The following is a 14,825-nucleotide window of genomic DNA, read 5'->3' as shown; positions in this document are numbered from 1 at the left end:
GAATAAAGTAAGTGTAAAGAATGAGCAGTGGCATATGTGATACAAATGACTAAGTTTTCAACCACCTTTGTAACCTTAAACTTCCTTCTAAAGAAGGTCTAAAGCACATACGATTTTACTTTAAAGCTAGTTTCCTTGAAATGGTTTTGTATGAAAGGACAGTCATATTTAATCTTTACCTAGGAAATACTCTATTTCAGGCAGAAAACTGGCCACAACAACTTTCTTTTGAAGTATTTTTATCTCAGTGAAAAATTTAATATTAAATTAGTTGACCAATCTGAATATAGAATAAACATATATCACCATTTGAGAGATACATCTATTTCTACATATAATAACTTTGCTTAAACCAAGCAGAAGACTAACACTATATAAATATAACACTAACATGCACCTGACATTGTTTTCACTATTTTCTGCTTTGATAAACATGTTTTTTTCTTACTTATTTTAGTAAAGCTTTTAGGCTGTGCATGGTGACTCCTGCTCATGCATACAATCCCAGTACTTGGGGAGGCTGGGGTGGGTGGATCGCCTGAGCCAGGAGTTTGAGACCAGCCTGGGAAACATGGCGAGATTCCATCTCTACAACAAATACAAAAATTAGTGGGCATGGTGGCATGTGCCCGTGGTCCTAGCTACTTGGGAGGCTAAGGCAGGAAGATCACTTGAGCCCAGGAGGTCGAGGCTGCAATGAGCTATGTTCATGCCACTGCACTCCAGTCTGGGTGACAAAGAGAGACTCTGTCTCAAAAAAAAAAAAAAAAAAGGGTGAAAACAAAGACTTCTTCAAAAGTTTTGCAAGGGACAGCTCAGAAACCTATTTCAGTATTTTAAAATTCACAGACTGTCCAAAAAAAAAATCTCTTAAATTCCAATTTGAACATATATTTTAAACCAAATTCCAGCATTACTGTCAAATCACTGGGTAGACACCAACCTTTTTCAAATAGAAGGTTCTTGGCCAACATATTCCCAAGGTAGTACTCGTGAATATTTATTTTCTATATTGAAAAGTAAAATAAAAATATACTAAGTATTTTGCAAAGACATTTTTAAGGATACAACTTTAAAACTATCAATCTCATTATTCAAGTTCTCATCTTATAATGTTTCATAATATTTTGAAGAAAAACACACCTGACCAGTTTCTTTCTCTTCATGGTACTGCCGAATGTGTTTTCCGTGACATACTTCGTAAGTCCAATAAGACTCAATCTAAGAAAGACGGATATGTTTCAATATACAAAAGCCACATAACTCAGCTGAATTACTTTTTGATATTTGAAGCAGCTGAGATTTCCCCTAAGATTTCGGAGTAAGCTTTCATTAAATGACACTTACAATTATGCCTCAGAAAAATGTGAAATTTCTGAAGTCTATTCATTATTTTCACTAGCTCTGTGTGAGAATTCTGTGAAGTAAATAGGTCTAGAATACACTTGGGGTCTGTAATAATTACCTGGCTTAGGGATAATTTTCTACATAGCTTAAAAAATAAAAATTAGCATTTTAAATTAAAATTCTCTTATATACTTTTGGCCGGGTGTAGTGGCTCACGCCTGTAATCCCAGCACTTTGGGAGGCCAAGGTGGGCGGATCACCTGAGGCCAGGAGTTCGAGACCAGCCTGGCGAACATGGCAAAACCCCATCTCTACTAAAAAACACAAAAAAATTAGCAGGGTGTAGTAGCGCGTGCATGTAATCCTAGCTACTGGGAGGCTGAGGCAGAATCACTTGAACTTGGGAGGCAGAGGCTGTGGTGAGCTGAGATCGTGCCACTACACTCCAGCATGGGCTGCATGGGTGACAGAGCTAGACTCTTTCTCATTAAAAAAAAAAAAAAAAAAAAAAAGGCAGAAAACTTTAGTTTCAACTGAAAAACATTCAAAACAGCTTGGTAAATGGTATGATTTGTTATTGGTATTATTTGGTATCTGCTGCATACACTAGACAGGAATTGAAATGAGTAAGATGTTATTAAGAAACAACTAGCCAGACACAGTGGCTCATGCCTGTAATTCTAGCACTTTGAAAGGCTGAGGTGGGTGGATGGCTTGAGTTCAGGAGTTTGAGACTAGTCTGGGCAACACTGTGAAAAACCTCGTCTCTACAAAAGAACACAAAAATTAGCAGGGCATGGTGGTGCTCAGCTACTGGGGAGTCTGAGGTGGGAGAACAGCTTGAGCATGGGAGGTTGGGGCTGCAGCTAGTCGTGATCATGCCACTATACTCCAGCCTGGGTGACAGAATGAGACCTTTTCTCAAAAAGAAAAAAGCAAAAAAACAAAAAGAACTCAGATTTATACCTAACTTAACATCTGATACAACAGGAACAGAGAACCAAATACTCATTTATAAGTGAGAGCTAAAAAATGAGAACACACGGACACAAAGAGGGGAATAACAGACTTGGGGCCTTCTTGAAGTTAGAGAATGGGAGAAGGGAGAGGATAAAAACAAAAACAAAAACAAAAAAAAGCAACCCATCAGGTACTATACTCATTACCTAGGTGACTAAATAATCTGTACACCAAACTCCTGTGACATGCAGTTTACCTATGTAACAATCCTGCACGTGTAACCCTAAACCTATAACAATAGTTTAAAAAAACCTGATACACCATAATAAAGAAGAAACGGTATTTTCAAAGGTCTGTTGGCTGTTGGTAATCATTTTCTAGTCATCAAGTAAACATAAAATACATACTCTGTAGGAACAACTGCTTTGTTTAAATAGTGGTTCCAAAAGTTCTCTTGGATTAGGGCCTTTATAATCCTTTTCTTCTTCCTAAGAAAGAATTGGAGTTTAATACTTACAGTCTTTCTAGAATTTCACCCAACTTTGCTGTTCAGGTATTAACTCATTACTCAAATCACAAATGCTTAGAAATAAAAGAGAAAAAAAGTCAAAATGTTTAACAACATCCTAAGGTATGCCACTGCTTTCAAATGAACTGAAGTACAAAATATGGAGCCATAAAATAATCTTTCATAGAGTTCATTCTTTCTTTAAAAAAAGGTCTTTTAAAATGTATTTTTGTTTTTCACAAGGCAAGAATGGAAGGAAAAAAAGGTTTTTAAGTATCAGTTTCCTGAACAATTCTTATAAACTTATTTCAGAATTTTTAAATGCTTTTACCCAAACAAATTCTTAGATATGAAAGCCTTAGAAGAGTTGAATCTTACAGAATATATTGGAAAGTTTTAAGGTACTTTTCAGTTTTCTATGTATTTTTACATTTCAGATTTGAATGCCGTGTGTGTGTGTGTGTGTGTGTGTGTGTCTCAAGGAGACTTAAAATAGTGGTCTTAGATTTCAAATCTGAACAAAACCCAATAAAGCACTGAGTTTAATATTTCTGTTTTCCAGATCATGAAAATATTATTGAATTGGCTTAATAAATTTATTGGGTGGAGGAAGTGAGTTTCAAATTTGTTCAAGGTTCCACAGCTAGCTATAGCCTATACCTCAGCCTCCTGGCTCCTAGGCTGGTGTCCTTTCCATTTTACCATGCTGCCTCTCCTGTTTCATCTTGAAAGAAGTCATTGCCTTGAAGGATGGATAAGAGGCAGTTAGGGCATTTTAGGAGGAAGATAAGGGCATGAGCTAAGGTAATGAGAAAGCATGGGGTACCTACAGACTTACTTATAAACAATTCTTTATTTTGAAAGTCACATATACATTTAAAAATTATATCTTGCTTTAAAACTCTAATGTCTACAAAGAAAGCAAGTGTGGAGTTAGATTTTTATTCAAACCATTAAAAATTGGTTGCAGCTGGGCATGGTGTCTCACGTCTGTAATCCCAGCACTTTGGGAGGCTGAGATGGGTGGATCACGAGGTCAAGAGATCCAGACCATCCTGGCCAACATGGTGAAACCCTGTCTCTACTAAAAATACAGAAATTAGCAGGGCGTGGTGGCGTGCACCTGTAATCCCAGCTACTCGGGAGGCTGAGGCAGGAGAACTGCTTGAACCTGGGAGGCGGAGGTTGCAGTGAGTCAAGATCATGCCACTGCCCTCCAGTCTGGCGACAGAATAAGACTTCGTCTCAAAAAAAAAAAAAAAAAAAAAATTTGGTTGCTAATTTTTCCAAGATAAACTGCAAAATCAAAGAATTCAGGAATATTAAAATCGATTAATACTTTTATGCTAAAACAGTCTTATTGAGAAATCTGTTATTCAATTTTACTTCAAAGTATGTAGTTACAATGTTTTACATAAATATTTTTGGTGACAGGATTATCGATAGATCTATAAAAACTTACCTCATCCCCACTTGTCACAAGGGGAAGTATGCATTTATATTTTTCTTTATGTGCAGTTGTCATGATGACATAATTATCTTCTTTATACAAAACTCCAGTTGTGGGCTGCAAATAGAACAAAAAATATACATTACGTTCTTCTCTGTGAAATTGTATCACATTGAATAACTTCAGTCCTAGCTGGAAAAAAAGATTCTTTAAACTAATTTAACATTCAACATATGATTATTTTAAAGGGAGGGAAAATATGCTACATACATTAATAAAAATTTTAGATTCAGGAGGGTACATGTGCAGGTCTGTTACATGGATATATTGCATGATGATGAAGTCTGAGCTTCTAATATTCCTGTCGCCCAAGTATTGAACATAGTACCCTAGTACTTGGTAAGTAGTTTGTCACCCTTTCCTCTCTCCCGTCTTTTGGAATCTCCGGTGTTTATTGTTCTTGTCTTTGAGTGTGTATTCAACGCTTAGCCTTTACTTATAAATGAAAATATACGGTATTTGGTTTTCAGTTTCTGTCTTAATTCACTTAAGATAATGACCTCCAAGCTGCATCCATGTTGTTGCAAAGGACATGCTTTCATTCTTTTTTGTGGCTTCATCAACATACTTATTAATTACAAAATGAAGGTAATAAGCTTTATTCTGGTGTCATAATAGGAAAATAAATGAACAAAATAATGTTTGGAGTATAAAGAAAAAAAGGAGGAATGCAATAGATTGAAGCTAAAATAGTGATTATACTTGGGAGGTTGAGGTGGGAGGACTGCTTTAGCCCAGGAGTTCAAGATCAGCCTGAGCAACGTGGCAAGACCCTGTTACAAAACAAAACAAAACAAAACAAAAAAAAAGGAAAAGAAAAGAAAAAAAGGCACTAAGAGGTGGCAATGAATGTTCATAGATACACCATCACTGAACACTTATTACTGCTACTAGCAATTACCATCTATATATGAATCCACAGCACTTTACAAATATATAGTACTCTCAGTTCTGTTGCATGGGACATGAAAGTAATGTAATACAGTATTTTTCATATTTGGAGAATGTATGAATTTATCCACAAATAAATTCCTTTTAAAAGCAAATTACTACAATCATCTGTGTTGACTTGACTTTATTATTATTATTATTATTATTATTTTAATTTTTTGAGGTGGAGTCTTGCTCTGTCTCCCAGGCTGGAGTGCAGCGGCACAATCTTGGCTCACTGCAAGCTCCATCCCCCGGGTTCACACCATTCCCCTGCCTCACCCTCCCAAGTAGCTGGGACTACAGGCACCCACCACCATGCCCAGCTGATTTTTTCTATTTTTAGTAGAGACGGGGTTTCACTGTGTTAGCCAGGATGGTCTCGACCCCGACCTGGTGATCCGCCCGCCTTGGCCTCGCAAAGTGTTGGGATTACAGGCGTGAGCCACCGCACCTGGGCGACTTAACTTTTTCTTAGTATATATCAGGGGTCAGCAAACTTTTGTAAAGGGCCAGAGAGTAAATATTTTAGGGTTTGTGAGCCATATGGTCTCTGTTGCGCCTCTGCCACTCTAGCAACCAAAGTACACAAACAGTAGGTAAACAAATAGGGATGATGATGTACTAATAGAACCTTATTTATAGAAATACATGGTGGGACAGCACCACGGCTGTAGTTTGCCGACTTCTGGCATATATTGACAAAATTATCCTTAAAGCTTTTTTTTTTTTTTTTTTTTTTTTTTTTGAGACGGAGTCTCGCTCTGTAGCCCAGGCTGGAGTGCAGTGGCCGGATCTCAGCTCACTGCAAGCTCCGCCTCCCGGGTTCATGCCATTCTCCGGCCTCAGCCTCCCGAGTAGCTGGGACTACAGGCGCCCGCCATCTCGCCCGGCTATTTTTTGTATTTCTTAGTAGAGACGGGGTTTCACTGTGTTCGCCAGGATGGTCTCGATCTCCTGACCTCGTGATCCGCCCATCTCGGCCTCCCAAAGTGCTGGGATTACAGGCTTGAGCCACCGCGCCCGGCCCCTTAAAGCTTTTTACAATATGAAACCAAACAAATTCACATTGGTTAGTATGAATCAACAGAATTCAAATAAACACTTCCATTAATACAACTGATATTATTTTAGTAAAAACAAATCTCTGCTCTCTGATAGAAAATGTGATACTTGTTTTACTAAGGCAGAAATGTTTGTGTTTTATGATACGTGTTCTAAGATAATTCAATTATCTCTTCACTTTCCTCTTATGGTACTGTGCAACTATGGTACTATTTAGCTATTCCTGGCAAGGAGAACCTCTTCTTATTAAGGACTTTTGTTCTATTCTCAATTTAATAATAACTTTTTTTTTTTTTTTTTGAGACAGGGTCTCTCACTAACCTAGGCTGAGTGCAGTGGCATGATCAAAGCTCACTGTAGCCTGACCTCCTGGACTCAGGCGATCCTCCCATCTCAGCCTCCCTAGTAGCTGGGACTACAGGTACGTGCCACCATGCCCCGGCAATTTTTCTGTAGAGATGGGGTTTTGTCCTGTTGCCCAGGTAGGTCTCAAACTCCTAGGCTCAAGCCATCTGGCAGCCTGTGTCTCCCAGGGTGTTCGTATTACAGGCATGAGCCACTGCCCTGGCCTAACAACTCTTACCTATAATAAAACCAGCACTACTTGGCACCAATGTAATCCTAAACACAAATGCAAATTACAGCATTTTCCGCAAGACAACAAAACAAAACAAAGCAGTAAGTACTAGCTGTATTAGTTCTAGGACAGTACTGTTTTAAGTGTTTTACATTCATTAACTCATTAATCCTCAAAACAAGCATTACACTCATTTTTACAGAAACATATACTAAGGTCCAGGGCTTAAACAATTTGTCCAAGGTTAAAAAACCTAGAGGTAGCAGAGGCCAGAGAATTCAAACAGATTGGCTCCACATTCTGTAAGCTCTTAAATATTTTAACATATTTGAATGAGCTTTTACAAATGTTTTCTAGATTACTATGTAGACTTGAATTGTGGCCAAGGACACTTGTTTAAAAGGCCACTGTAAGTCAGGTGTGTCTCAGCTACTCAGGAGGCTGAGGCGGGAGAATTGCTTGAGGCCAAGAGTTTGAGTCCAGTCTGGGCAACTTAGTGAGACCCCGTCTCTCTTTAAAAAAAGAAAAAAAAAAAAAAGAGCATTATAGATGATGAGGGAATCAAAGAGATTTGAAAGTAAGAGTTGCAAAGCTAAACTTACAAAGAATTTCTTAGAAACATTCAATTGTGCCAACGATTTGCTATAAGACATAACATTTGTAATTCCTTTCAAAATGGTCTCCAAAATGCTTACCATGTAAAAAGAAAATGCTTGTTTGGAACCACAGCAAAAAAGGGAAGACAATTCTTGATGCAAATAATTGTCTTTCATTAGTTTAGGAAAGGCTGCTTTCCCAATAAAATAGGCCAAATAGCAATTCTATCTGAAAACTCTTTGCTGAAATATTGAGTCACTTATTGGGACCACAAAACATATTTTTAGCAAACTTTACTTTTTGGTAACAGCAATTACGGAGAAAAAGTTAATCTTTTGTGATTTTTCTAAAAATTTTGATCTAATAAAATCAGGATTCTGATTTTGTAAAACAGGTTCTTACTTTAAGAAAACAAAATATAATAAACTCAGAATGTACAGAATTAGATAGTATAAAAAACTTTTTTTATATAACAAGGTATTCTCAGTGGAAGAGGAAATCAGCGATTTGACATAAAGTCAAATTTTATTAGAGATTTGATATAAAGTCAAACTTTAATATAATGAAACTAATCAGAGGAGCTGGGGTACTTTAAAAGTTAAGGAACTTTAAAAATATCTTGGCATGAGAGGAATTCCTAATGTTTGACGAGGGTCTGGAGGAATTAAGATGGTTACAGGATGAGAGAACTTCTATAATGGTAGAGGCTATAAAATACACCTGTCAATAGAACCTGTCAACGCTATAAACATGCTATAAACCATGGAGTTGGTCAAAGAGTAGTGCTTGGGAAAATCTAAGTAAAATATATTCTACATCCACAACAGAAGTAGACAGAAAATTAGACTGATTCGTGGTTTAATTTGGTGAAATCTATGAACTCTATAAAGTGATGAATAATTGAACATAATGACAGAGGTGATACTTCAGAAGGAAAATATATACACAAAAACAAAACAATGCTAAACATCAATAAGCAAAGAATATCATAATTATTAACTAGTTAATATACACATTAAAAAATTCACAAATTTTTTGTTCAGGTGAGATGGCTCATGCCTGTAATCCCAGTGCTTTAAGAGGCTGAGACCAGAGGATAGTTGTGACCAGGAGTTTGAAACCAGCATGAGCAACATAGGGAAACTATCTCTACCAAAACACACAAACAACCCCCATTTTACAGTTTTGGTGCTTAATACTTTTTCTAAGCAAATCTGAAAGCAAGATTGTAAGTGATTATATATTGTTTCAATATATCTGAATGGGAAGATGATTTAAATAAGGTAATTTTAAAGCTTAAAAAATTCAGATCTTCTAATCCAGTCTCTTCCAATTTCAGATAGTAGACAGACAAAGGACCTTATCCTATTTCATACAGCTGCATATTAGGTACAAATGTCCAACCAGCGGCCAGGCACGGTGGCTCACGCCTGTAATCCCAGCACTTTGGGAGGCTGAGGTGGGCGGATCACTTGAGGTCAGGAGTTTGAGACCAGCCTGGCCAAAATGGTGAAACCCCATCTCTACTAAAAATACAAAAAAAATTAGACGGGTGTGGTAGCGAATGCCTACAATCCCAGCTACCAGGGAGGCTGAGGCATGAGAATCGCTTGAACTTGGGAGGCAGAAGTTGTAGTGAGCTGAGATGGCACCATTGTACTCTAGCCTGGATGACAGAGCGAGACTCTGTCACAAACACACACAAATGTCCAACCAACTGGCCCATTAAAAAAATGGCAGTGCCAGGTGAGGAGGGCAGTAGTTTCTTTTTCTTTCTTTTTGAGACAGACTCCTTCTCTGTTGCCCAGGATGGAGTGCAGTGGCACGATCTTGGATCACTGCAACTTCTGCCTCCAAGGTTCAAGCAACTCTCTTGCCTCAGCATACCAAGTAGCTGGAACTACAGACATGTGCCACCATGATGGGCTAATTTTTTCATTTGCAGTAGAGACAGGGTTTTGCCATGTTGCCTAGGCTAGTCTCAAACATCTGGCCTCAAGTGATCCACCCAGCTTAGCCTCCTAAAGTGCTGGGATTATAGGCGTGAGCCACTGTGCCCAGCCAGTAGTTTCAGTTAAATGTACCAGCAAAGGGAAGCCTTAAGATTATAGAAATATTTAAAAAAAAAAATGCCAATGATAATGACTATTGTGGCTTATTTTTACATAAAGGACATAGGCCTTGTGCCAATTCATAGAACAGTATCTCTAATTTTTCTCAAACTAACGCAGACTTAAAGAAAAAAAAGCCAGATGCAATGGTGACCACGTGTAGTCCTTGCTGCTCCAGAGGCTGAGGCAGGAGGATCGCTTGAGTCCAGGAGTTCGAGGCTGTAGTGAGCATAATCATGCCTATAAATACCTACTGCACTCCAGCCTTTAAAAAAGAATTTTTTTTTTTTTTTTTTTGAGATTGAGTCTCACTCTGTCACCCAGGCTGGAGTGCAGTGGTGCGATCTTGGCTCACTGCAACCTCCGCCTCCCGGGTTTAAGCGATTCTCCTGCCTCAGCCTCCCAAGTAGCTGGGATTACTGGTGTGCACCACTACACCCAACTAATTTTTGTGTTTTTAGTAGAGACAGGGTTTCACCATGTTGGTCAGGTTTGTCTTGAACTCCTGACCTTATGATCCGCCTGCCTCGGCCCCCCAAAGTGCTGGGATTACAGGCGTGAGTGAGCCACCACGCCTGGCCAAAGAATTTTTTTTGAAATAAAATTGTTAGATACGTGAAAGGTTGGTGTAGCATATGCTAAGACTGAAAGAAAATGGAATGACAATTTGGTAGTGACCTCTAAAAATGCTAGTTTTAATCGCTCACTTATAGGCAATTGAGTTTTCAGGGCTATGTATCAGCAAGTTTTTTTAAATTTAAAAAAACCACAGGTGCAAGAGTAAAAAATTTTAATGACATAATTCTTCAAACATCTGCCATATTCACTCCAAGTGTGCTCTTTGAATACAATAACAGAGATTAAAGTATTCTCATCCAAGCTTGCTAAAGTTATATCTGATTCATAACAAAATTTTGCATAGGCATTTTAATATAGCAATATTTCGTGGCAATACAAAGAGAAATTTGACTTCCCAGAAAAATGTTTACCTAGATAAATTCAAAAGCCATTGAACAACCAGAATGGGAGAACAAAGGCTGGAGAAACAAACCAGATGTGAAAAATAAGCAAAAAAACTTAACATTTGATTCACATATGTAATCCCAGTACTTTGGGAGGCTGAGGCAGGAGGATTGCTTGAGCCCAGGAGTTCAAGACTCTGACTCTAGAAAAAAAAAAAAAAATTAGCCAGGGGTGGTGGGGTTTCCCTGTAGTCCCAGCTACTGGGAAGCTGAGGCAGGAGGATCTCTTGAGCCCAGGAGGTCGAGGCTGCAGCCAGTGGTGACCGTGCCACTGCACTTCAGGATGGGCAACAGACTGAGACCCTGTCTCAAAAAACAAACAAAAACAAAAACACCCAATCCAAACCAAACCAAAAAACCCCTAACATTTGCAAATAGAAAGCTATCTGGTAATCATAACATCCATTAACTTGATACATCTTGTTTTGACATCATAGTATCACTTACTGTTTCAATAATATCGTAATAAAAGAATATAATAAAGTATTGCAAGTTGAACGCTTGAAGGTAGTTGGAATAAAAAGTTAAAAAAAAATTTGCTTTTTCCGGGACTTCAATTTGAAATAAATGAGTTAATTATTACATGGTAAGTGTCATAAGAGTACAGTTTGTATGGGCCTGCAGTAGGTACACGTGGACAGGAAGACTTTTCAGCGGTCCACTCCCCCGAGACTGAATTTTCATTTCCGCGAGGTTATAAATATGTTCTTCACTATAGGAAAACAACATAGAAGCTCATGTTCTGGGGACTCAAATAGCAGTCGTAATACATGAAAACTGTAAAGCATATTCTGCATAAAGGGTCGTTAACATCTCACAGGCCAAACAGCCCTCTCAGAAACAACTCTGAAAGGAAAAGATTCCCTTGGAGCTGTGCGTTTGCGTATATTCGTGTGTGTATACAACAGAGGGAGAACGAATACGAGAGAGGGAACTCGAGTCTGAAGTACTGTGGTGTGGGCAGCGTGCCGTGTAATACTGAAGGAAAGAAGTCTGCTGGTTGAGAAAGAGCCACAGTTAATTTTCCAAAAGGAAGATGAGTAAGTGCACCTGACGTTATTCTACGAAAGCTGCTTCTGCAGGGTGGGAGTGTTCGGAAGCAAGGTCTAGTGCGACAGAATTAAAAAGGTAGAGAGCAGGTGATCGCTGGATCCCTAATGCTCAGCAAGGGGGACGCCTCCACATAACGTGAGAACGAATGAATGAATGAACGCGACATAAAAGCAGCTTTGGCTTGGAGAAGGTAAGAGTCTGCAGAGAAGGTTTTAGGGAGAAAAAGCAAAGAAAACCGAGGGAAGAGGCCGAACCCTTAGTATCAGGAGGAGGGGTGGCTGCGGGGTTAGTGAGGGCACTGACCAGAGAGAACTCGGTGCCGGGCCAATTGACTCGGAAAGGGATGTCATCGCTGAGTTGAGGGAGGGCTCGGCCGCCGCGAGACGCCTCCAGGAGGCCGCAGAGGACCAGTAACACCGGCCCGCCCGGGACCAGACTCCGTACGCCGCCTCCTCCTTCCTCCATCCTCCGCCACCGCTTTTTCCAGCCACCGCCACAACCTCCTCTGCTGTAGGAGGAGAGGAGGAGGAGGAGGTGGAGGAGGAGGCGGCGGAACTATAAAGGGCCCGGGTAGCACCGGCCCAACCGCCGCCACGTCTCCTTCCGGAGAGCCCGGTAACACCGCCTCCGCCCCCTTGAGCTTCTTGTCGCCGTTTCCGGGGCAGACGACATATCAACATCCGGGGCCGGGGGTCGCGGAGCCGTCCGCCTACGGGGGCCGGGACGTCGGCTGAGCGTCTCTCGTTTTCGGACGGCTGCAACATCGCGGTGGGGCTCGAAAGCGGGGACCTTCTGGGACGCCGCATCTGGAGACGCGGTCTCGGACCGGCCATTTCGGTGTAGAAGTGGCAGCACGGCAGGCCGGTGAGTCTCGGAGGAGGCAGCCGCTTCCTGAAGCCACTCGCGCTGCTCTCCAGTGGGCAGGTAGAGGTTTGGCCCATACGGAGTGAGAGTGGGAAGAAGACAGTGTGAACAGTGCGGGTGCGGTCCTTAGATGAGAAAATTCGAAGTAGCATGAGTTATGAGAAATGGCGGTGTTCCTGACTGACCTGCCTTCTCGCAGCTTTTCTTCTTTTTCTCTGCGTTTGGCATTTGTCTTTCCCGCCTGAAGCTTCCCTGCACCTCTTCTGCTGTACACTGTGGCCGTCTCGTTACTTCACAGCTTCTGACTAACGAAGGGCAGTTTGTTCAGCGACTGCAACTCTGTGTTAGGGGAAACCTGGGGTGAGGTAGCCCGCCATCTCCCGGTAGAATACCGCGAGCCTCCGAATTTGGCATGGTGGGAGACTCTCGTGGAATGGACAGCTAGACATTACATACAGCCCTACATTTCTTACCCCAAGTGGGGCTCCTCCGTCTCTAGATTAAAGTGTTGGGATGTTGTTTTATTAAGGAAGCCGATAAGATTCCTTATGGGAGGTTCAGCGCCAGATGAATGTGTCGTTATAAACTAAGTCACATCTGACTGCATCCCCAAATTAAACAAAAACTTTTGGTTTCCCCTCCCCCTCTTCAGAAAAAAATGCCGTTGTCTGTTTTGATCTCCAATATGATGGACATACAGTGTTGGCTTTAGAGCAATTACCATTCTCTTCCTGCGAGGTTGGAAAAGCTCGACAGTCTTGCTAGATCTGTTAAAGACTGGTCGCCCCCACTTCCTCAGATTTGAACCAAATCAAAAAGCAGGAAGAACAGTCCCATTTTCTATCTGTAAAAATTTATTTTTAACATAAGGAATCCATGGTCTCAAAGAAAATAACTTTGTTCAGACTTGGTATTTGCTAATTATATTCAGCACTTCTTATTAATGCTTAATATGTTCCAGACTACTGGGATTTTTGTTGTTGTTTGTTTGTTTTGAGACAGAGTCTCGCTCTGTCACCCAGGCTGGAGTGCAGAGGCGTAATCTCGGCTCACTGCAACCTCCGCCTCCCGAGTTCAAGGGATTTTCCTTTTTCTCAACCTTCCCAGTAGTTGAGATTACAGGTGCGTGCCACCACACCCTAATTTTTGTATTTTTAGTAGAGACAGGGTTTCACCCTGTTAGCCAGGCTGGTCTTGAACTCCTGACCTCGGGTGATCCGCCCTCCTCGGCCTTCCAAAGTGCTGGGATTACAGGCCTGAGCCACTGTGCCCGGCTCCACTGGGATTGGTAAAATGGCAAATAAATGGGTTTCTGTCTTCGGTCTCAGTCTAGCCAGGGAGATTGTACAAACAAATGATTGCAAACTATTACGGTAGTAATAACAGTTAACTTCCTTTTTTTTTTTTTTTTTTTTTTTTTTTTAGCATTTATTCTGTACTAAGCACTAGTCTTAAGTTATGAAGGAAAAGAAATGTACTTGACTAAATAAAAATGAAAACTTTCTGTGACGTCCTGTTTTAGCATTTAGAACTATAGTGTGTTCAATACAGCTGATATTTAAGTAAGAGGGGACTTAAGTAAAATAATTTCTGGTATTGGTAAGTGCTGCGAAGAAACTAGGGTTATGTGAAAGAGAATACCCGTGGGATGTGTTGCTTTTAGTACGTAGGGCAGAGGAGACTTCTGTGAGGAAGTGACATCTGAGCTGTGACTTGAATGATGAGAAGGGAGCCAGACAGATTTCCAGGCAGAGACCCTGAGGCAGGAATGAGCTTGATGTGTTGGAGTGATAGAAAGAAGGCCGGTGTGGCTGGAGTGTAAGAGGAAGGTGGTAGAAGTTTGAGAAGCAGAAAGAGGCCAGGGAAACACAGCTCTGTAGGCAGGAAAGTGGACAGGACGCGATGTGCATTTGTGAAGATCATTCTGGCTGCTGTGTGGAAAATTGATTATAGGGGGTGTTGTGGGTTTAATTGTGTTCCCCAAAAAGATATGTTTAAGTCCTATCCCCTAGAACCTGTGAGAGTGAACTTAGTTGGGATAGGGTCTTTGCAAATGTAATTCAAGTAAGGATGAGGTCATACTGAATCGAAGGAGGCCCTAATCCAATGACTGGTATCTTTATAAGAAGCGGGAAATTTGGATACAGAGGGAGACACAAGGAGAATGCCATGCCATGAAGGAGGAGGCAGAGATTGGAGTATGTGTCTGTAAACCAAGGAACGCCAAAGATTGCCAGTAATCACCACAAGCGAGGAAGAGGCAAGGAAGAATCCTTCTCTA

At 40.6% G+C, this 14,825-nt stretch overlaps 2 protein-coding genes across 6 annotated transcripts in view; one reads left to right on the top strand and one right to left on the bottom strand.

The window, feature by feature from the left end:
- The window catches only part of ERLEC1 (endoplasmic reticulum lectin 1), a 32,983-nt gene extending 20,555 nt beyond the window's left edge, over positions 1 to 12,428 (bottom strand). For all 3 annotated transcript variants that reach the window (XM_025405772.1, XM_025405773.1, XM_025405774.1), the window contains exons 1-5: positions 11,984 to 12,428; positions 4,278 to 4,382; positions 2,715 to 2,795; positions 1,144 to 1,221; positions 944 to 1,007 (exon numbers count right to left, since the gene is read on the bottom strand). In XM_025405772.1, coding sequence (XP_025261557.1) covers positions 944 to 1,007; positions 1,144 to 1,221; positions 2,715 to 2,795; positions 4,278 to 4,382; positions 11,984 to 12,145 — 490 coding nt within the window. In that variant the 5' untranslated portion in view covers positions 12,146 to 12,428. The remainder of the gene's footprint in view (positions 1 to 943; positions 1,008 to 1,143; positions 1,222 to 2,714; positions 2,796 to 4,277; positions 4,383 to 11,983) is intronic.
- Positions 12,344 to 14,825, top strand: part of ASB3 (ankyrin repeat and SOCS box containing 3) — a 123,761-nt gene continuing 121,279 nt past the window's right edge. The window contains exon 1 of one of the 3 annotated variants that reach the window (XM_025405767.1): positions 12,344 to 12,540. The gene's annotated coding sequence lies outside the window, so the exon portion shown is untranslated. Of the gene's footprint in view, positions 12,545 to 14,825 lie in introns of all 3 variants that reach the window. The other 2 variants (XM_025405770.1, XM_025405768.1) reach the window with 2 other exon arrangements.

The sequence above is a fragment of the Theropithecus gelada genome, chromosome 13 (genome assembly GCF_003255815.1).
Source record: "Theropithecus gelada isolate Dixy chromosome 13, Tgel_1.0, whole genome shotgun sequence".
In the NCBI taxonomy this organism is placed as follows: Eukaryota; Metazoa; Chordata; class Mammalia; order Primates; family Cercopithecidae; genus Theropithecus; species Theropithecus gelada.
The sequence above is the reverse complement of the archived record's forward strand: the minus strand, read 5'-3'. Positions and strand labels throughout refer to the sequence as shown.